Source organism: Sinocyclocheilus grahami, unplaced genomic scaffold, assembly GCF_001515645.1.
Source record: "Sinocyclocheilus grahami isolate Dianchi unplaced genomic scaffold, SAMN03320097.WGS_v1.1 scaffold77.1, whole genome shotgun sequence".
NCBI classification, from domain to species: Eukaryota; Metazoa; Chordata; class Actinopteri; order Cypriniformes; family Cyprinidae; genus Sinocyclocheilus; species Sinocyclocheilus grahami.
In genome coordinates this window covers 1,801,171-1,825,322 of record NW_015505256.1, presented here as the reverse complement: position 1 = coordinate 1,825,322, position 24,152 = coordinate 1,801,171, and the positions used below count along the sequence as shown (strand labels likewise).

At 34.9% G+C, this 24,152-nt stretch overlaps 1 protein-coding gene across 1 annotated transcript; it reads left to right on the top strand.

Annotated features, from left to right (window-relative positions):
* Window positions 1-3,166: 3,166 nt before the first annotated feature.
* On the top strand, window positions 3,167-17,965 carry LOC107586076 (inositol polyphosphate multikinase-like). The gene is made up of 7 exons (XM_016273297.1): window positions 3,167-3,528; window positions 4,837-4,922; window positions 5,399-5,495; window positions 10,558-10,730; window positions 12,875-12,956; window positions 13,748-14,033; window positions 17,240-17,965. Exons 1-7 carry the CDS (start codon window positions 3,369-3,371, stop codon window positions 17,445-17,447), a joined length of 1,092 nt encoding a protein of 363 aa, XP_016128783.1. The 5' UTR covers window positions 3,167-3,368; the 3' UTR covers window positions 17,448-17,965.
* The last annotated feature ends 6,187 nt before the right edge of the window (window positions 17,966-24,152 follow it).

Below are 24,152 nucleotides of genomic sequence, written 5' to 3'. Positions count from 1 at the left end.
CCTCAGATGTTACAATTTACCCCACCTACGGGGCATGTTGTCACATTTCACTTCCATTTTTTTAGGGTAAATAAAGAAAAACGTATACACTGTAATCCTGAAACATGGCGACATATTTGACACGTGTAAAATTACTGTGGATAAAAAAATATATATTCTGAACCCCATGTGGATTTACACAAACTGAGAAAGTCAAAAAGTGTTACTTTGGGCCCCGCTCTCCCCTATATAGTAGGTAAAAAAACCTGTATGTGAACAATAGTATGTCCAAATATGTTATTTTGGAAGCAGTCGTCATCTTTGCTTGTGGGTTTTCAGTTCCTGAAATTTTTTAGCCAAATTCCATGTGACTATTATTGTTCTGAGGTCCTGGGGACATCTCTAGTGGCTATTTAGAACAGTGATCTTAAAGGTAGCAGAAGGGAAAAATATCCATTTCATCCAAAGAAAAGAGAAGTTGAGCATCAATAAGATTTTGTCGTGTTTTTGAAAGATGTTTCTTATGATCACCAAGGCTGCCTTTATTTGATGAAAAATACAGTAAAACAGTAATATTGTAAAATATTATTTCAATTTACAATAGCTGTGTTCTATTTGAATATATTTTAAAATGTAATTTATTCCTGTGATCAAAACTGAATTTTCAGCATCATTACTCCAGTCTTCAGTGTCACATGATCCTTCAGAAATCATTCTAATATACTGATTTGCTGCTCAACAGACATTTCTTCTTATTATTAATGTTCAAAACACCTGATTAATATTTTTGTGGACACTGTGATTTTGTACTATTCCATACTGTGATGGCGCACATGCTAAACACAATCAGGAAACGGGAGACAACGTTGGTCCTCTGATCATAAAACGCAAGGAGGCCTGAGCCACCGTTCATGACAGTCCGTTCTCAGCGATAGAGATTAGTGTGTCTTCGCTTTACATGTGTGGTCAGGGCTGATGGGATTAAATGTGTGAGCAATACATATCGGTTTTCAATTGTTATCTTCTTAGACTTTATGGGATATGCTTCTGGTCATATTATTGATCGAATAGAGACAAAAACTTGAATTGAAGAAACGCGTTAGTCTGAATTTGAACTGAATCTTGTATGTTGTAGGAGATGAATATGATTATGAAAACCAAATGGCCATCTTCTCATGTTTTCTTTCCATGTATTAAACTTCACATGTGACCTTAACTGATCACTGACATTAAACATATTTAAAGGGGCATTCTTCTATATCTATATATTTTGAATCATAGTCACAGAATCTGACAGGTTCCGTTTTGCTCAGGGCTGATGGGATTAAATGTGTGAGCAATACATATCGGTTTTCAATTGTTATCTTCTTAGACTTTATGGGATATGCTTCTGGTCATATTATTGATCGAATAGAGACAAAAACTTGAATTGAAGAAACGCGTCTGAATTTGAACTGAATCTTGTATGTTGTAGGAGATGAATATGATTATGAAAACCAAATGGCCATCTTCTCATGTTTTCTTTCCATGTATTAAACTTCACATGTGACCTTAACTGATCACTGACATTAAACATATTTAAAGGGGCATTCTTCTATATCTATATATTTTGAATCATAGTCACAGAATCTGACAGGTTCCGTTTTGTCATTTAAAATCTACTTTGGAGGATTTTGCCTCTTGCCATTCAGATAGATGCACTTGTGGAAGGCGAGAATCTATTTATATAACAGAACAAAATGTTACATGGAGCAAAATCATGTTTTGATGACCTTGTCTTTTCTGTGAAATTATTGTGTTTTCTCTCTCAGAAAAGTACATTGTAAAAGTGTGATGTTAAATAAACGGTTTCAAACTGATTTTGTGAGAGGTCGATTCGCCCAAGCTCAACATTCAGTGTCACACTTTAATTATGGAACAGCTCACAATTTCACAGTTTGTGTCGCTTGAATAAAATGTTGAATAAAATAATGAATGTACCCTAATTCTTGCTGAGCAGTGACTTTAAGTCATTTAAAAGCAGAGTTTCAAGTGTGCCTTGTTTTGTTAAAACCAGTCGGAATTATAAAAGTAACAACTACAATTAAATGTGGGCTGCGTTCAGCCCCGACAAAACGTTGCAAAACGTTTTTTAAACGGAAATGTTGGTGCGTTGAACACTCTGTTCTGATGAGGCAAGAGTTGCAACTACGGCAGCTGAGAAGGCCATTCTTTGTGTTATTTTGAAGAATTTTCGAAGCCTGATGAAATCGGTATAAATACGTGTTTAATACTGCAAAATACGCTCGATGTTACAGTCACTGCCCTTGCAGTCCAGAATAAAAGAGAACATCCCAATAGAGTAAAGAGATTTGTGGAAACTGTGGTTCCTAATTATTGTGATCCAACATTTGCCTCGCATTTCAGGTGAAGGATAATCCACTTCTTACCTCCGAGACTGTGTTATGATCTATATGACCTTATTATTTTTATTGCGAGTATTCGGCTTATCATTATTGCTGATCACTGTTGTTGTGCTATGATATTGTAATATTTACCATTATATAATCAGAGGAGTATAGAAAAGTTTATGAAAGTGTCACTCCACAATACAATAGCAAAATATATAAATATGTATAGTATTTTTGTTACATTAATCAGTGTCTAGCACACCTTCATAAGGAAAGGATATGGACCAGAAGACATTGAAATTACTAAATTATATTTAGACAGACTTAAAGAACTTCCAGATCTACGTGTGCTCTTATTATTTTAGTTATTTTGCCTTTAATGTAAATAAACATGTGCAAACAATATACTTACTCTTGTGGATTTATTTGGATGTTAATTACATTGTGCGAGCTGTCTCTTTAATACCGCGTGGTTTATATACATGTTGCTGCTGATTGGGCTGACATGTTTAACACAGCCACCAAACAAGAGAAAACGCATCTCAAACCCTGTTGCACACCGTTTCCAGGAAACATGTCGTTCAAAACGGAAACCGTAGCAAAACGTTGCACACCGGTTTGAGCTTGAACTTGCCTCTGGTTAGCGCAGACGTAACGTGAGAACTCCAGCTTGGATTGGTGCAACGCGTCGTGACGTCACGACGCGTCGCGCACGAACGCAACCTCTGCGAACGCCGGTTTTGATTGGTAAGCTGCGTGCTTACGTCACGAACCATTCAGTAACCCGAACTACGCGTCGCGCTCTGGAGTAGATTAAAACTACAGACACATATGCGAGGGAATGTACAAAAACACTCGGGGCTCCAGGAGCGCGAAAGAGACTTTTTGACTTTTAATGACCATGCTTATGTTCTTTTAGAATAACTGTCAGATATGGAAAATGATTAACAGAAGTTTTGCCAGCTTCTGTTAAAGTTGGATAAGTTGACGCTGCTGGACATGTCTGCAGATGGGCAAATCATGGACTCATCTTCTCGAACGCTGGACAACCTGGAAAAAGAGAATAATAAGAATGGGTCAGTAAGGCAGGTGCTCTTGGATGGATGTGTGCCTTTCTCTCATCAGGTGGCCGGACATAAATGCGGGATCAATAACACTGGTCAGTTAAGACACATCTCAGCTTCTGATGTTCTTCATGTGTTTTTTTTTTGTTGGATAATTTATGTTTAAATTGACAGTATTTGCATTACATGGGATTTATGGAACAATGAAGGATGTCAGAATCTTTAGTTATCTTGTTTGTCCAAAGTATGAATCTTTAGATAGATTGGATTAGGGTGACCACCTATCAGAAGTTTATACAGGACCTACTTCTAGCATAATTTGCTACCAATCCTACTATAAGAATAAAACGGCATCCGGGATAAACTGAAATTCCCACAGGAGTCTTTTGTAGAATTGTATTAGAACAATGTTGGAATAGCCTACAAAAGGGAATCTCTTAAAATCCTAAAAGATTTAGTTTAAATTGCTTTCCTAATCCTATATATGACATTTTATCCTATGGGTTATTACAATAGTCCATTTTGGGGGGGAGGGGGGAAATCCCGATATGATCCTGTACTACTGATTCCCAAATTGTGATAGGAATTCCAATAGGATTCCTGCACACATTCCATTAGGACATTTTGCTGAAAGCAAATCCCGTTGTCAACCGTGGAAGACTTCACACAGGTTTTTCTAACAGGCTTGCTAGGTTGGGCAAAATATCATATTAGAGAACTAATTAATGTTTTTTTAAAGGGTCACAGGATTTGTCACTAGCATGGGATATCGTCATGGTGATTGATTTCTACGAAAAGGAAAAATTAAGTCGCTTTTGCCAACAGTCAGATGACAGCATTTCCTCTATTGTAGTAGCTCTCATGTGTCATCTGTGGCTCTGTCATGGGGATTTTCAGAAGGAATGAGATGTGAGATGTTATCTGATGGACTGTCAGATTGTCACCAGGCAGCACTTGGTCTTTTCTTGTGTTAAAGGAATAGTTCGCCCACAGATTCTGTATTATAGCGTGTCATTCCAAACGCATTGATCTTAAAAGGAGAAGTTTTGATGGATGTTTTCAAGACAATGACAAGTGACTATCAAGCTTTAAAATGGACATAACATTTCAGTTCAATTTTTCTTTTTTGAAAGAAATTAATATTTTTACTCCGCAAGGATGCATTCAATTGATCCAAAGTCCATCCTGTCAACCTCTTTAGGTATTTATTAAATCCTGAGCTATAATATAATGTAATTCTTATAATGACACTCATGCATTTATGTGACTTTTTTTCTCTCCTGAGTTTTCTTTCAGATGTTTTCCTGGCTTCCATAAAATCTTTCACACTCCGAATATTTACAGTTGTCTTGATGATGAAGTGTCAGCAGGTTTTCAGTGTTTGCTTCGCTATAATTGCACAGGTGTTCTGCAGCATCCTGATGGAACGATCCTGAAACAGCTACAAACTCCTCCGAGAGGCCCACGAGAGATGAACTTCTACACACAGGTAACTAAGATGAATCCACACCACTGTGAGCAATAGTCTGTACAACGATGCAAATAATGTCGGGGGGACAAATATCTGAACCAAAATAACTGCCTGAATAACAGAAAAAACATCTACAAGCCCAAGCACAGTGCAAAAATCTACTTTTTAACTTTAAGTTTCCGTTAAAATGAAGTAAAAATACTTTTATTCTGCAAGGATACGTTACATCAAAATTGGCAGTACAGACATTTATTATGTTGCAAGAAATGTCTATTTAAAAAATGCAGTTCTTTTGTACTTTCTATTCATCAAAGGGTCCTCAAAAAAATTCCACAAAAATATTACGCAGCACAATTGTTTTCAACAAATAATCACTCCTTATTTTCAGTTAAATATTCACTCTTTGAGAGTGTCCGAATGAAAGATTATACCCAGCAAACAAAAACGTAATGAAAACATTATTTCTGGATGTTTTCCTTTTCACATGTTTACAGGTATTTGCTAAAGACTGCACAGATAAAAAGCTACTGGACCTGCAACAACATCTTCCCAAGTACTATGGCACATGGAGGCCAGGAGAGTCACCACATGGTGAGATAAAACATCAACCCAACAAACAAAAAGATGTTCTAAGAGTGCTTTGCTAACGTTCCAATTACGTTATGAAACGTTATTTCTGAATTTTCCCTGGACATTCAAAATGTGTATTTCCTGGTTATGCAAACAGTAGGGGAACATTCTGTTGATTCATTTTGCAAACATTATGGTAACATTACTATTGAATGTTCTCTGAATGTTCAAAACATCCAGTTCTGTAAATGTTTTAAACAACGTTCAGCTTTATAATTTTGCAAACATTATTGGAACATTACTTTGGAATTTTCTTTGGGCGTTCAAAACATGCAGTTTTCCAAATGTTTTACACGTTTTTCCCCCCCCCCTGGTAATGGGAACATTTAAAGGTGCTGTATGTAAGTTTTTGACTCTACTAAAGCATAAAAATACTATAATGTGTTTTCAGATACTTAAGAAACATGCTAAGTTAACATACTTGTTTATCTGACAAACAATGCTACAGTCAGTTATTCTCCTTTGAAAATGTGCGTTCCGGGCCGGAATGTCGGTCTCTGTTTTGGTTTGTGAAACCCGCCCTCTGCCAGTTTACCCAATTGTATTTCGGCACCTCGGGTTGCCAGTTTGCGGAAACACAGCGTATTTCATTTCATTAATCGTCAAGTGCGCTCGTTCCAGTTGGTGTCGTCAATCTGGCAACCTGCGTGTGCGTCAAGTCTGAGGAGGAGGGGCCGGGTGAAAAAAACCCTCTCCAATATTTTGAATTTGGACTGCAATAGGGGTTATGCGCAACAGACTTCCGTATTCTGTTAACCGGGTCTCGTCGCTTCCGGTTCAAGCGTTTTGCATATGCTTAGTTAAATATGAAGCAGTTTTACTCAAGATGCCTTCAAAGTAGATACCAATGATGATCTTAACCAATGTCCATCACATATGCGGACTGATATCTAAAAGTTTTTTTTTTTAAAATTCTTTTCACATTTAGATATAAAAATTGAATAAAACGTCAACAATAAAAACAGCTAGCTAGTTTAACTGATTATCTTAAAAGTCCATAGATATCGCTATTATTTAATACGGCTGTTAACCCATTCTCCGACAAGCGGAAGCAATGAGACCTGTTTTCCAGGTTAGGTCAGCTGATGTTCGACATATACCCTATTTGTGATTAAAATGTATATCTTTTTTTTTTAGAAAATGACTGATCTTTTTGCTAGATAAGAGACCTTTATTCCTCAGCTGGGATCGTGTAGAGCCCTTTAAAGCTGCACTGAAACGGCAATTTGACCTTCAGTCCCTTAGCCACCATTTAAGTCCATTATGTGGAGAAAAATCCTGAAATGTTTTCCTCCAAAAACCATAATTTCTTTGCAACTGAAGACAGAAAGACATGAACATCTTGGATGACATGGGGGGGTGAATAAATTATCAGGAAACTTATCCTTTAAAAACACATAAAAAGAAACACACTTGTCGCCACCTACAGTCATAACGCCGCGACATGCAGAAAGAGTGAATGAACGAATCAGCTGAACAAATCTTTTCCGTAACAAGATTCGAGTCACCGGGATGAATCATAATCGTTGAGCGCGAGCCAAAATGACATATGCTTCACATTTCATAATAAGGTCACGCGCCCTGTTCTCTTAACTAAAATGTAACAGTTGAACCTCACCGGTCGCACAAATTGTAAGATTTATTGCTTTACTTATAAGAGTCTTTTAAGCATGGGGGAAATATTAAATAAATGCACACAAGTATTAGAGAAATAAATGGTAATAAATACATGTTTAATAACTGCATATTATTAATAAAGCATATAAACTGCAATAAAATTCTAATAAGTTTCAACAGACGTCCACGTATTTTTAATATCCACTGGTTATTTAATCGAAAGAATGGTCACCAATTGGACAAGGGAACAAAAAGAATTTTCTCGATAACACTGTGCATTAAGTTGTTGTAAACACTCGGAAAAGCAGCTTAAAACATTACTTTCCAGCGGTGCGTCTTTCAGGGAGGATTGCCTAACGTACCGGCGCTGAAAAGCCAGCATGCGAAAGTGTGCTAACAGCTAGCATTCACTCTCTAAAAATGTGCAAACTCAATTCTGAGCTCAGGAGAAACGAGGCAACAAAAACATAGCTAAAACACCCGAACGCTTACCTGAGATGTTTAATATATTGCCCACGCTATTTTTGTGCCTGGAGATGCTAGGGTTGTAGTGCGCTATCCAGCAGCCGGAATGTCGGTCTCTGTTTTGGTTTGTGAAACCCGCCCTCTGCCAGTTTACCCAATTGTATTTCGGCACCTCGGGTTGCCAGTTTGCGGAAACACAGCGTATTTCATTTCATTAATCGTCAAGTGCGCTCGTTCCAGTTGGTGTCGTCAATCTGGCAACCTGCGTGTGCGTCAAGTCTGAGGAGGAGGGGCCGGGTGAAAAAAACCCTCTCCAATATTTTGAATTTGGACTGCAATAGGGGTTATGCGCAACAGACTTCCGTATTCTGTTAACCGGGTCTCGTCGCTTCCGGTTCAAGCGTTTTGCATATGCTTAGTTAAATATGAAGCAGTTTTACTCAAGATGCCTTCAAAGTAGATACCAATGATGATCTTAACCAATGTCCATCACATATGCGGACTGATATCTAAAAGTTTTTTTTTTTAAAATTCTTTTCACATTTAGATATAAAAATTGAATAAAACGTCAACAATAAAAACAGCTAGCTAGTTTAACTGATTATCTTAAAAGACCATAGATATCGCTATTATTTAATACGGCTGTTAACACATTCTCCGACAAGCGGAAGCAATGAGACCTGTTTTCCGGGTTTGGTCAGTTGATGTTCGACATATACCCTATACCTAGTTCAACCACTCGGTGTCAATCCTACATACAGCACCTTTAAGGAATATTCAGTTTTTATCATTTTTCAAACATTATGGGATATTTTAATATTCTCTGAACGTTCTGAAACAAGTATTAACATTTAAAAAAATGTCAGATGAGTGTTTATAAACGTTTTAGAAAACAAAAATTTCCATGAACTCTGTATAAATAACATCTTTCTGCTAATGTTTTGAGAATCGTATTAAAGGCCAGATAACTTTGAACAAGTGTTCTATTAACATTACTGGAAGAATGTTTGTTCATAACTCTGAGAGAACCTTGAGAGAACGTTAGCCAAACGTTAGTTGAGAATGTCCAGTATTGTTTATATAAATTGATAGTGAACATGAAATAACATCTGCAACCCATTTTACTTCCATAATCTTATGTATTTAAAAATAAAACAGGATATTCACCAGGGGTGGAGCATGCTGTTACATTCTGATAAGATTACACTCTAAAAAATGCTGGGTTGTTTCAACCCAACTTTGGGTCAAATATGGACTAACCCAACCGTTGGGTTAAATTTTTACATTCAATTTTTAACCCAAAAGTTGGGTTAGTCCAAATTTGACCCAAAGTTGGGTTGAAATAACCCAGCGTTTTTTAGTGTGTACGAAGGCAAACCTTTGTTTTATTTGAAATAATATGCACAGATGCATAATAAGACCAAGATTACTGATTATGGAAATAAATAAGGTCAGATGCGATTCAATGACTTTAAAGCACTAATGACGTGTTGTGTCAGTCCTGGTTGAACTCAGCAGTCACGTTCATTAAAACGGTTTCTTTAGCAGTTGAGCTTGAAGGTCATCAGCTCTAGTTAGTGTTATCTGTGTTTGGTGAATTTAGAGGGTTACTAATGTGTTAATAATTGACAGATGGTTTGGTATGTGGTGTGGGATGTAATCCAGCAGTGGTATGCTCTTTGGAAGCTCATACAGATGCTTATATAATCATATTTTCTGTTACCATGTGTCCAAAGTACATGTGCTTTTGGGTGATGTGTTTGTTTAGTCTGTATATAATCTGTGTACTTTAAAGGAGTTTTCAGTTTATCAGTATTGGACTTTACACTGCCGTTCTCTGTCTGCTGTCTTGTGCTTGTATGGGACCATCCTGGTAATGGCACACCATAAATCACTGTGTCAGCCGACAGCACTAAGAACTAACTTGTCAGAAAGAATTGACTGGTCATTGAGTCTTATCAGTTGACAAACTGTCATTTGGCCTCTGAAACATCACTAACTTTAGTGTTCGGTGTGATTGTAGAAATCAGTCGTGAAGCATTCAGACAGTCAGACGAAATCATCACTGCTTTTTAATTATGTTTTAATGTCGGACTGAAGAGTAATGATAATTTTCTGAAGATTCAGTTGGGTCTGTAGCTTAGATTTTCACTTTCCTGGCCAACATTTTCACTGGCCCAACCACAAAGGAATAATCAGAAATGTTTATATTTTTAAGTTACTTTTTAAAATTTTGCATATACATTTTTACTTAAAAATACTATATTGTTCAGAAGTTGGTGTCAATATGATTTTTAAAAGAGTAAAAAAAAAAAAACTAAATTAAAACTTTTATTCAGCATGAATCCATTCAATTTATAAAAGTAACAGTAAATACTATTTCTATTCATCAAATAATCCTGGAAAAAGAATCCACAACATTAAGCAACAATTCAGATTTGTCATCACAGGAATAAATTATATTGTAAAATATATTACAATAAAAAACTTTTTTTTAAAGTTGTAATAATATTTCACAATATTGCTGTTTTTATTGTATTTTTGTATATATATATAATATTTGTTCAAAGCTTTGGGACCAGTAAGATTTTTTCCATTAAATGTGATGTTTTTCATTAATGTTTTACTCACAATTTCCCCACATTTTTGCTGACAAATAAAAGATGGCTATGCAAAACATTACAGATTAGTTTTCAATACATTCACATAATGGTTTCAAGGCTATCACAGTCATTTTTGCCATTTAGATTACATTTTTGCCATATAGATAACATGGATTGGTGACATATCAGCAGAATTTGCAACAACAGTGTACTTCACAGAAAACCAATTGTCTGCAAGACATAAAAGTGTGCATAAAAATATACAAACAAAAAAAAAGGCTGTGATTCTGTCACTTGGGTCCACAAAAACTCTCTCAGAACTCTTCTTCTCTCATCAGAGCTGTATCTGAAACTGGAGGATGTGACGAGGAGGTTCTTACGGCCCTGCATCATGGATGTGAAGATCGGGAGGAGAAGTTACGACCCGTTTGCATCACAAGAAAAACGTGACGAACAGATTAGCAAGTATCCTCTGATGGAAGAGATCGGGTTCCTGTTACTGGGCATGAGGGTGAGACATCGTGTGTGTGTGATTTATTAACTTTCCTTATCCTCATTATGCAGGATCCCCTGTTTTTCTGCTGTTTTATCTGTGTATCCTCCTCTCAGTATCTGATTTTCTTATTACAAACTGTGAGGGTTCATAAACACAATATTAAGCTTCAGATCCCCCGAGTGAGGGCTCTAAAGGTTCGGTTTCAATGCTGCACAACAGAAATCCCCGTCTGTTGTCTTGTAAGGCTTGATCATTATTCAGAGCTTATCCAGACACTAGGTTAATTACCTCTGAGGAATACCGATAAGACATTTGATGATAAGATTGTGATGAAACCAGCGGTCAGTGCACACACTCCTCTGCTTTTGCTTTCTACACTTCATTGTGCTGCACTTGCTGTGAAAAAGGTCACATGAGCAGAGACAGAGAGATCAAATTAATTCTGTCATCTAGATGCATTTATCATGATACAAACAGTGACAATTTATGCTCATTGACTGAATTTGTTTTGTGGGGTCTGTGGAAATATCTATTAAAATGCCTTTAAAAGGTAAAAATTTAACATTTGCAAAATTGTACTTTTCAAAAATGCTTTCCAAAGACTGGTAATCATGAGATTATTTTATTGTATTTACAATCCCAAATTTTATAAGAAAGAACTTTGCATATAATTTTATGGAAAAAAAAGAGTTAAACTCTGCTTCCTTGTCTTGTAGTTATCGTTAACTTTATTATTTAAAGAGTTATTTCTCTTAATTATTATCTCGCTATTTAAAAAGTTTTTCGTTAATTGATATAAATCTGAAGTGAAATAACATATAAACATTAGATGGAAAACTTAAAAAAAAAAAAAAAACGTTGCTTAGCAACTAAATCAAATAAGTTGAAGGTGAAGTACTAAAATAATTCTAAATATAAATAGAAAAAGAATAAAAAATAACAAAAGCACATAACAAAATTACTAAAACTTCAAATAAAATTGAAAATATAAAAATAAAAGCCAATCCTAAATATGAATAAATACTATAAAAATATAATACTAAAATAACACTGTTTCTTGCAAAATACAGGACGTTTTCCTCGCCGCTGTTGCCAATATTCTTTGTAAAACTGCCTTTGATGCCTTTCTCTGACTTTGACTTGATGATTGAATTGTTGGTGATATAAAAATTTTTATGTAATTGAAAATGTTTTCTTCTGGTATATACATAAATACAAATTACATGTTTTTCTAATGATGTTTATATAATTTATTTGGGTTGTTGTACTACGACAGTATAAATATATATTTCTGAATTTATATTTTTGGAAAGGGGTCCCTCGTGATGGGATTGTCATATTTAGGGCATCAAAAAAGTATGAAACCCCTGACCTGGCCAATCACATTGTGTCTAAATGCCAGTAGGTGGTGCACGCTTTAACATCTGTTCTCTGTTAATCTGAAACAAATCATGATAAATTACACCTGAAAAGACATTTTGTCAATGTCACTCCGTCGCTCCCCACAGCTTCACTTAATCATTGAATTAAACAAGTTCTGATTGCTGTGCAGCATTTTTCTTACAGCAAAGACAGACAGATCGACCCAGGAAGCATCTCAATACAATTAAATTGTAGAAATGATGCTGCACTTTACTTTATTATTGACGAGTGAGTTCCATTAAGTCTCCAACTCTTTTCCTCTGTTCAGTCTCTGTTAAATCATCTTCTCTCTCTGCTTTCTGCGTGTTCTTGTTTCTTTGCACCTAATTGGTTTCGGTGTCTCAGGGCTGGGGAATTTTTGCCAGCTGCTGTCACCCTCTCCTTCCTTTCCCCCCTCTCTCTCTCTGTTGCTCTTGGTTCCTGTGTTATTTCAGTTTGGTTCATTTGTTTTGTAGTGTGGAAGGATCCATTCAGTGAGGCTCATCACAGTTTTAAGTCTGTATGCATGCCAGTCTCTCCAGCGCTGTTCTAAACCTAGTAAGATGCCTATGTAGAACAGCATTTTATGGCCTCATACATAGGCACACTCCGAATGTTTACCTAATATTTGTCTGTGTGGTGTATTTAGCTAATGCTCAGTTTTAGACAGCAGCGCAGGCCTGCTGTTTTGAAACAGAGCTTCTTTCATGTTTCTCTTCATTGCAGTGTTTCTGATGGATCTCATCTTCTCACCTCAGGTGTACCAGATCGACTCAGACAGATACATTTCTCATGACCAGTTCTATGGACGCAGTCTCGAAAAAGACAGCATTAAAAATGGTGTGACTCCAACTTCATTATTATTAATATTATTATTACTTATTATTATTGTTACTGAGATCCCTATATATATATATGTCACAGTTATGAAACATTTCTTTCTTTCTTTCTTTCTTTCTTTCTTTCTTTCTTTCTTTCTTTCTTTCTTTCCAGACCTGGAAATGGTAAATTAATAAAATCTTGAAAAGTCAAAATTATAAAGCTCTAAAATGTTTTGTTGGCTCCATCTTCATTATTAATATTATTAGTAGTAGTACTAGTTGCTAGTAATAGTAGTATTAATATCATTATTATTATGTTTTTTTATTGTAATTTCCAGGCTTAATTGGAAATAAATTAATTAAATTAAATAAATTAAAAAGAAAATAAAATACTACTACTACTACTACTACTACTTATCATTATTTTGTTTAGTTTTTTTAATCAAGGAAAGAAAAAAATTAAATAAAATAAATAAAAAGATAAGAAAATACTACTACTAATAATAATAATTATTATTGATTTGTTTTTTTTATCAAGGAAAGAAAAAAATAAAATAAAAATAAATATTATTATTATTATTATTATTATTATTATTATTATTATTATTGTATACCATTTTTTATTTTTAAATTGTGATTTCCAGGTGTGGAAAAATCAAGGAAAGAAAATGAATGACTGAATGAATGAATGAGTAGGATCAGAGCTGTGGAAATCTGGAATTCAGAAATAAAAAAAGGCTATTGGTACTAATGTGAACTGTGTTTATAATAATGCTAAAAACTGAAATCTGTGAATGTTTATTCCCTGAGGCCTGACTAGATTCTTCCATAATGGTCAAGAATTACGGAGGCATGCAGTTTCTCTGATCATCTCTAAAATCCAAAGCATTCTCCGCTGGTTTGAGAGCCAGACTCAGCTGCATTTCTATGCCAGCTCTCTGTTGCTGGTGTATGAAGGCTCTCCTCACAGAGTCAATGGATCCAAACATAAGCCTGCTGAGCCAGGAACAGAACATCAGCAGGGAGAGCCACAGAGCAACTCTAACATCTCCCATGAGGCTTTGAGCTTTCAGAGCAGTTTAACACACAGTCACCCGTACTGCCACAACGTTCAGCATGAGAGGAACGCCAACGGAAAGTGTGGAGGAAGTGTAGAAGAGAAAGATGAGGAAATTGGAATTGGCGATAAGAAGCAGTTTGGACTCTCATGACCAGTTCTATGGACGCAGTCTCGAAAAAGACAGCATTAAAAATGGTGTGACTCCAACTTCATTATTATTAATATTATTATTACTTATTATTATTGTTACTGAGATCCCTATATATATATGTCACAGTTATGAAACATTTCTTTCTTTCTTTCCAGACCTGGAAATGGTAAATTAATAAAATCTTGAAAAGTCAAAATTATAAAGCTCTAAAATGTTTAGTTGGCTCCATCTTCATTATTAATATTATTAGTAGTAGTACTAGTTGCTAGTAATAGTAGTATTAATATCATTATTATTATGTTTTTTTATTGTAATTTCCAGGCTTAATTGGAAATAAATTAATTAAATTAAATAAATTAAAAAGAAAATAAAATACTACTACTACTACTACTACTACTTATCATTATTTTGTTTAGTTTTTTTAATCAAGGAAAGAAAAAAATCTGGAAATGGTAAATTAATAAAATCTTGAAAAGTCAAAATTATAAAGCTCTAAAATGTTTTGTTGGCTCCATCTTCATTATTAATATTATTAGTAGTAGTACTAGTTGCTAGTAATAGTAGTATTAATATCATTATTATTATGTTTTTTTATTGTAATTTCCAGGCTTAATTGGAAATAAATTAATTAAATTAAATAAATTAAAAAGAAAATAAAATACTACTACTACTACTACTACTACTTATCATTATTTTGTTTAGTTTTTTTAATCAAGGAAAGAAAAAAATTAAATAAAAAGATAAGAAAATACTACTACTACTAATAATAATTATTATTGATTTGTTTTTTTATCAAGGAAAGAAAAAAATATATATATTATTATTATTATTATTATTATTATTATTATTATTATTATTATTATTGTATACCATCAAAAACACATAACAAAATTACTAAAACCTAAACTAAAATAAAAATATAAAAATAAAATCTAATTCTAAATATGAATAAATACTATAATAATATGACAAATGATATTAAAATAACAATGTTCCTTGCAAAATACAAATTTGCTTGAAATTTGCTTTGACTGTACGGAAGATTTTCCTTGCCACTGTTGCTAATAATCTTTGTAAAACCACTTTTGAAAATATATTTATTCTTAAAGTAAATATAAAAAACGTCTGTGCCCTGTTAATCTGAAAACAACTATGATAAATATTATCAATGATAAATTACAGCTGAAAGGACATTTTGTCAATGATGTCACACTGGATAGCTCCGCTCCACACAGTTTTAATCAAACATGTTCTGATTGACTGTGCAGCATTTTTTTACAGTAAAGACAGACAAACCAACCCAGGAAACATTCCCGAATTTATAAGACAATCAAATTATTTGGATAAAGAAACTATGTTGCATTTTGCTATTGATGTTTTTTGCAGCCTTGTAAGTTCCACTAAGGTGTGATGCCTCCATCTCTTTTCCTCTGTTGTTTCCATCCCCCAGCCTCTCAGTAAATCATCTTCTCTCTCTGCTTTCTGCGTGTTCTTGTTTCTTTGCACCTAATTGGTTTCGGTGTCTCAGGGCTGGGGAATTTTTGCCAGCTGCTGTCACCCTCTCCTTCCTTTCCCCCCTCTCTCTCTCTGTTGCTCTTGGTTCCTGTGTTATTTCAGTTTGGTTCATTTGTTTTGTAGTGTGGAAGGATCCATTCAGTGAGGTTCATCACATGCCAGTCTCTCCAGAGCTGTTCTAAACCTAGTGAGATGCCTATGTAGCCAGCATTTTAAGGCCTAGGCACAATCAAGATTGGACTGTTTTACCTAATATCTGTCTGTGTGGTGTATTTAGCTAAGGCTCATTTCTAGACTTCAAGGCAGGCCTGTTGTTTTGAATCAGTTTTCATGTTTCTTTCATGTTTCTCTTCATTGCAGTGTTTCTGATGGATCTCATCTTCTCACCTCAGGTGTACCAGATCGACTCAGACAGATACATTTCTCATGACCAGTTCTATGGACGCAGTCTCGAAAAAGACAGCATTAAAAATGGTGTGACTCCAACTTCATTATTATTAATATTATTATTACTTATTATTATTGTTACTGAGATCCCTATATATATATGTCACAGTTATGAAACATTTCTTTCTTTCTTTCTTTCTTTCTTTCTTTCTTTCTTTCTTTCTTTCTTTCTTTCCAGACCTGGAAATGGTAAATTAATAAAATCTTGAAAAGTCAAAATTATAAAGCTCTAAAATGTTTTGTTGGCTCCATCTTCATTATTAATATTATTAGTAGTAGTACTAGTTGCTAGTAATAGTAGTATTAATATCATTATTATTATGTTTTTTTATTGTAATTTCCAGGCTTAATTGGAAATAAATTAATTAAATTAAATAAATTAAAAAGAAAATAAAATACTACTACTACTACTACTACTACTTATCATTATTTTGTTTAGTTTTTTTAATCAAGGAAAGAAAAAAATTAAATAAAATAAATAAAAAGATAAGAAAATACTACTACTAATAATAATAATTATTATTGATTTGTTTTTTTTATCAAGGAAAGAAAAAAATAAAATAAAAATAAATATTATTATTATTATTATTATTATTATTATTATTATTATTATTGTATACCATTTTTTATTTTTAAATTGTGATTTCCAGGTGTGGAAAAATCAAGGAAAGAAAATGAATGACTGAATGAATGAATGAGTAGGATCAGAGCTGTGGAAATCTGGAATTCAGAAATAAAAAAAGGCTATTGGTACTAATGTGAACTGTGTTTATAATAATGCTAAAAACTGAAATCTGTGAATGTTTATTCCCTGAGGCCTGACTAGATTCTTCCATAATGGTCAAGAATTACGGAGGCATGCAGTTTCTCTGATCATCTCTAAAATCCAAAGCATTCTCCGCTGGTTTGAGAGCCAGACTCAGCTGCATTTCTATGCCAGCTCTCTGTTGCTGGTGTATGAAGGCTCTCCTCACAGAGTCAATGGATCCAAACATAAGCCTGCTGAGCCAGGAACAGAACATCAGCAGGGAGAGCCACAGAGCAACTCTAACATCTCCCATGAGGCTTTGAGCTTTCAGAGCAGTTTAACACACAGTCACCCGTACTGCCACAACGTTCAGCATGAGAGGAACGCCAACGGAAAGTGTGGAGGAAGTGTAGAAGAGAAAGATGAGGAAATTGGAATTGGCGATAAGAAGCAGTTTGGACAGGAGGAGGCAGTGGAGGTGAAGATGATCGATTTTGCTCATGTATTTCCCAGCGATAATCCAGATGAGAGCTACATGTATGGACTGAGGAACCTTCTCTCAACTTTAGAACAAATACTGAAGGACTGACATCTGACCTCCTGAGAGAGTCCATCTCTCTCTCTTTCTTCCTCGTCTGATATTCTGATATCCTCGTCTGTTGTTTTAAATCCATTGCAGGTCATTTCACACACATACACAAACATTGCTGATGCCTTAAATTGGATAGTAGGTTTATTATATATTTACAGGGATATTTTTCCTAATCTTTTGAGAAAAAAGAGTTCATTGTATTATGAAAACATACTGTAACTTTCAGAACTCAAGTCTCTTGATAAAAAAGGCTGTCACAGTTGGCTGTCAACATCTAATAATTTACAAAAAAATATAGGTACTGCAGAACTCAGAGAAAAGTAGTCATAATTTATGATATGATAAAGCAGTTTATCTGTGCTGTCAAAACACACTTACAATGTGAGTTACTGATATCTCATAATGACTCCACTTCTGATGCAACTATTGATGTTTTTATTCCAAAAATGCACTTTTTGATTCCAAAGTTAATTATATGTTAATTTATTTTTAACATTTGTGTTTACCTTATCTTACTGCCAAAAAAAAATCTACATCAATCTACCTTTAAAAAAAGTAATTTACTTTTAGCTGATATGAGTCTGTAAAAACAATGTTTAAATTATATTACGTTTTTTTTAGATCTTGTATTTTTTAAGAACTTTTATTGTTTGAAAGTAAGAAAAGTTCCCAAGAACATGTTCAGTGTTTTTCAAATAAACTTAAAATTATACAATAAATGCATTTTTTTCTTTTATTCTTTATCACATCTCTACATAAAGACATGTTACTAGAAAATAGAGGTATTCTTATATATTATACATATTTCTTTTTTTTTTTTTTAAATAAAACAAAATTAGCAATGAGCAGTCATTAAAGGAATATTTTAAGAAAATGTATCATTACATCACTTGGTCACTAATGGATCCTCTGCAGTGAATGGGTGCCGTCAGAATGAGAGTCCAAACAGCTGATGAAAACATCACAATAATCTACAAGCAATACACACGACTCCAGTCCATCTGCATGTTTGTAAAAAACAAATCCATCTTTATTATATGCTGCTGACATTCTTTGTTGATAAGATCCAATTAAAGTTAATTCTAATAGCATTCTAAAGCTACTTTTCATTTGACATTTTACCCCAAATGTCCCAACTCTCAGAACTTTAGATAATGTGTGTAAAAAGTCTAATGCACTAAAAATGTCTAAAGCATAAAATGTTCAACGGACAGAACACTTGATTGTTCTCTAATGCTCTATAAGTTATATGAGCAGTCTTCTCCTGTGATAATATGGATAAATTTAGCTTTGCTGAAAGCTTCAGATTCTTCACCGACTTACAGTTCTCCCTAATGGTTCCTCTGTGTTTTCATCTCTCTCATAAAAGTCCGCTATTATCCATAAACCATCTCTCACATGAACCCCAAAAAAACAATTCCCCCAAACGGCTCTTATAATTAGTGACTGGACAAAACAGAGTGTTCTGTTTTTGAGGTGCTCTGCAGTTTAATTCAGATGAAGCACAATGAGAAAGCAAGATAGTTTATGTGCAAGCAAACAGGTCTGAACATTTTTTTATTTATTTCTCTCCTGATGCTTAAAGAACTCATTATTTATACTGATGTGCAAAAAAAAGAACAGCACGTTTCTTTTTAATACTCGAAGTTGATCAAGCAAGTCAAGACGGAGACATCGGCAGCATAATAATAAAGTTGTTTAAAAATAGATTAAAACAGTCAAATTAATGTAAATTACATTTCATGTGGATAAGCACACAGTTATTGAGCTGCTGTCCTGCTGTGTTTCTTCATTTACAGTTTTCTGAGTGTCATTGCATCCTCCTGCTCTTCTTTAAACTGCAGGGATTTTTCATTATTCCTAATTTGAACATGATTTGAAATATAATTAGAACCTCAGAAGCAATTTCCCATTAAACAGCCGGCCCAAGAAAAGCTCTGCTCTGAGGTGTCCATTAAAAATGAATTGACATTTTTAGTATTTGACAATGTTTTCTCAACTTTTGATCTATTTTATTTTTAAAGCACGTTCAAAGCACGTATGCATTTGTGAATAGGAACACATTTCATATGTTTTCTCACAGCTCTGAATTAATAAATCATACAGTACATATTTGATATTTATATTTCTGGCTGTGTGATTTGTGCTCATTAAAGGGATAGTTCACCCAAAAATGAAAATTTTATGTTTATCTGCTTACCCCCAGGGCATCCAAGATGTAGGTGACTTTGTTTCTTCAGTAGAACACATATGATGATTTTTAACTTTAACCGTTGCAGTCTATCAGTCGTATAATGCATGGCAATGGTAACAAAATCTATGAGAGTAAAAAAAACATGCACAGACAAATCCAAATTAAACCCTGCAGCTCGTGATGACACATTGATGTCCTAAGACACGAAACGATCGGTTTGTGCCAGAAACCGAACAGTATTTATATAATTTTTTACCTCTAATACACCACTATGTCCAACTGTCTTTGGGCGTGCGCACGGCATCCGATGCGTGAGGTGTGTACGCGCTCTGGCGTAATTTACGCAAGTGCCGGAAGTGATCTCTCACACGTATATGTCACTCATTGTTTACACAGTGCACAGTCATTGTAGATACGACGGATAATCAAAATGGTACTTACTTGAGCTTATCCGGATTGTTCAAACCGACTTAAAACTAAAAGATTACATTCTCTCGTGCGAACTCATTCGGGAGTGGTGACTTTCCACGTATTCCCAACTTCTGAGCCTGCTCACCTGAAGTTATGGTTGATTGCTCTTCGGCTGGATATCAACACACCCATTAACGTAAACTACGCCGGAGCGCGTACACACCTCACGCACCGGATGCTGTGCATGCGCCCAAAGACAGTTGGACATAGTGATGTATTAGAGGTATATTAGAGGTAAGAAATTATATAAATACTGTTCGGTTTCTGGGATAAACCGATTGTTTCGTGTATTGGGACATCAATGTGTCGTCACGAGCAGCAGGGTTTAATTTGGATTTGTCTGTGCATGTTTTTTTTTACTCTCATAGATTTTGTTACCATTGCCATGCATTATACGACTGATAGACTGCAACGGTTAAAGTTAAAAATCATCATATGTGTTCTACTGAAGAAACAAAGTCACCTACATCTTGGATGCCCTGGGGGTAAGCAGATAAACATCACATTTTCATTTTTGGGTGAACTATCCCTTTAATGTCTTATTGTGTGTGTGTGTGTGTGTGTGTGTGTGTGTGAGTGCAGTTCCTCACATTTTCATCTGGTGGCGCTGTGTCTCCTCTGTGGCCGCACTGATTGAAAGACTGGAAATGGAGGGAAACGTAAAACTCAATCCACTGGCATCAGATCCGGGTAAGAATTTCAGTGGGAACCTAAAAGCACTCAGTGATATATGTAGCAGTGTGCGTGATGTGTTTGTTATATTGTTGTTCTGAAAGAGCTCTTGATTATTTTGCTTTGGGATCCATGCTTCCTTTAGGACACTTGTGAGAGTTTGTTTGAGATGAACTTGAGACTGAAAAAAAGCTTTTTTATTTGCACAGTTCTGTGCTGGACACCTTTCTTCAGTATTGTGTCTTGATATGTCCATTGATCACGCTGGGAGAGTTTGTGTGATTTGTTGAAGCTAATCGATATATGTCCGGATCAAGATGGAGAGCAGGAGGAAAAGAGAGAAACTAATTAAAACTGGAATTGATTCTTTATTAAAATGACAAGCTTTATCTCATAGTGCTCAAACACAAGCATCCAGACTTGTGAATCGAAGCAATGCCATAATCATAATTCATTCTGATCTTTCACCCCTCCGTTTACAGTTCTCCAAGATCAAAATGTTTGTACAGTTATGTATGATGTATTTTATTGAAGCGATTATGATTGACTATGCCCCATTCTAGGCATTCCCCTACATTGGATGTTTCTGCCAGCAGCAGCATGTTTTTTAATGTGTTCTTAACGGGGTCAGTATTAAATGGATATTATTCCTTCATGGGCTGGAATGAAGTGTGACACTGCAAAGCATTTATCTGCCATTTTTCTTTAAATAAATTGTTCAGTTACACTGGCATGATTTGATTTGCCGTCTTCACACTTTAATCGAGGCAAATGCCACAAACTAAAACGAGAGAAACCTTATTTGATGGTGATTACTGATATTACAAAATTAGTGTAAGTGAATTAGGGCTGGAATAGGCTATCGGTAAACATTTCCCAGTGCAATGCGATTCTGATTCATTTAAGTAGGGCTATAGGCGTTCATACTGTATACTATTTCACTTAAAATGTTATTTTCGCTTATATTTTGGGGAAAATAATACATTAAACTATTGCTGGCAGTAATGGGAACTTGTTATTGATTCAAAAACCGCTGTGACAAATTCAGTGAATGAAGGATTCAGAATGAATGACTCTTGAGTTTTTGAGTCGTTTTTTTTTTAAGAAAAAAAGATCCAAATAAAAACAAGATGTTCATCAATCAATTCCGATCCATGACATACATGCATACATATATAAACTGACTCATTTGTTTGTGAACTGGACTCAAGCAACATGCATCCCCAATAGTAAAGTATTTTCTTGCCATTATTTCATGGTCAACTCTGACCTTATTTTACGGTAGCATATGACTTATTTAAATATAGTGATAGTCTTATTAAAGTCAGGGGTTCTCAACTCTGGCCCTTGAGGTCCACTTTCCTGCAAATTTTAGCTCCTACTTTGATCAAACTTGCCTGCCAATGTAACTTTATAGCAATCCTGAAGACCTTGATGAGCTTGTTCAAGTGTGTTTGATTTGGGTTGGAGCTAAACTCTGCAGGAAAGTGGACCTCAAGGGCCAGAGCTGAGAACCCCTGCTATAAGTGATAGACTTATTAAAATATGACTTAGGCCTATGCCGCTCAAAGTGTAAAAGATCATTCTTGGGATTTTAAGAATCAGTGTGAAGATCATGGTTAATCAGAAATTAAATGGTCTGGCTAAAACCAGCATAAGCTGGAAATAATTTTAGCTGCTCTCCCAGACTGGCTAAGATGGTGTTCAGTTGGTTTTAGCTGGTTGGTCAGCTGGTCTCCTGCCCTGACCAGCTAAAGAAGTGGCTATGACCAATCTGGAAGACCAACTAAAACCAGCCAACCTGCTTAGGCTGGATTCAGCAGTTAAAGTTAACAACTCATTGTGGTACTGTAGCCTTTATAAGCTGAAGCAATACATATATTAATTAAAATTAATATATAAATATTCATTTTAAGTTAGTAACAACATTAATTTGTCTTGGAGACAAAACTTACTTCTGCTCATTTGCGTTGCAAAGGTAGAATTCTATAGTTACATTTCTAAGGCTTAGCGAAGGGCCAGTTCCACTTAATGCTCAGGGAATGTCTGGCTGTACGTTCCTGTTTTATGGTTCAGACAGACTTTTACTGCTTCTTGTACATAAGACTCCTAATGCTGCCTGCTGTGAAGTGCACTTAAAAATCGTAACTACTCATTTTGGTTATCTAAATGGTAGTTCATGTTCATTCTGCTGAGCAGTAGGTGCACTCTCACAAAAACCAGGCTTTTAAATGTACGATAACTGCACATGCCGAGGTCTGCAATTCTTTGCATTATTTTTAGTCATATAGACAATGCAACCAATGGAAAATGTGTCGTCTTAACAGGCTGATGGACATCTTTGCTGATGTTTGGTTCTCTAGAAAGGTATTTGTAGATCTTCAGTTTGATGATTGTATGGTATGGTTCAGGTGCTTGGTGTAGTGGTCTCAGGGCTGGTAACCAGATCATTGTTCGTTTAATTAATTGAAAGCGCGATTCATTAGCTATGACCACGCTGCCTTGAGCAAGACTGTTAACCTCAGTTAACCTCCAGAGCGGTTAACTGTAATAGGTTTATGGCACAGTTCAGTGGCAATGTCACATGAAATAAATAAAATCCATTGGGAGTGATTGTCAATAAAGATTATAAAGGAGGTAATTTATTAGAGCTGTTTCGTGTTGTTTTGTATCTTTGTAAGATGAATCTTTTAAGTGATATTAATGTTATTCTGAGGTTGAATAATATTAGCTCTCATTGATAGGTCTGTATTCAATTCAAATTAAATATTCATGTGGATCTTTGTTCTGCATTTTTCTTTAGAGAACTCTTGAACCTTAACATGCTGTGCTAATATAATTAATTGCCCTTATTTATTTTCGAGAACATTCTTGACGATTTCTTATTGAAGTCTCACCGATTGGCTCTATATTGTAACTACAGGAGAAAAGCTACATAATTTCTGTATTTTGTGCATAGGCTGTCTCTATAAGCAAATTACATTATTGCGCTCAAGGACAAACATAAACAACAAATAAAGGTCAAAGATGTCAATCATTTCAACCAGAGCTGTTTGCAGTAAGTGTAAATAGAAACAAACGAATGTGATTGGGGAAAAATGTTGAAGCTCTTTTGTTTGCATATTTCAAACAATATGCAAACAAGTTTTTTTTTAACTCACTATTTTTGCAGGTTAAATAATTATGCCAGTAGGTGGTGACAAGTTATTTTTTTGTCATTGATGTCAAACGAGTCATTGATCCATTGAGTCAAATGATTCATTCAAAACACTGATTCTTTAAAAAAATTTGTCACTGAATCATTCGCTCAACTGATCTGTTCAAAGACAATGACTCATTCTGGAACAAAACATCATTACTGTGGC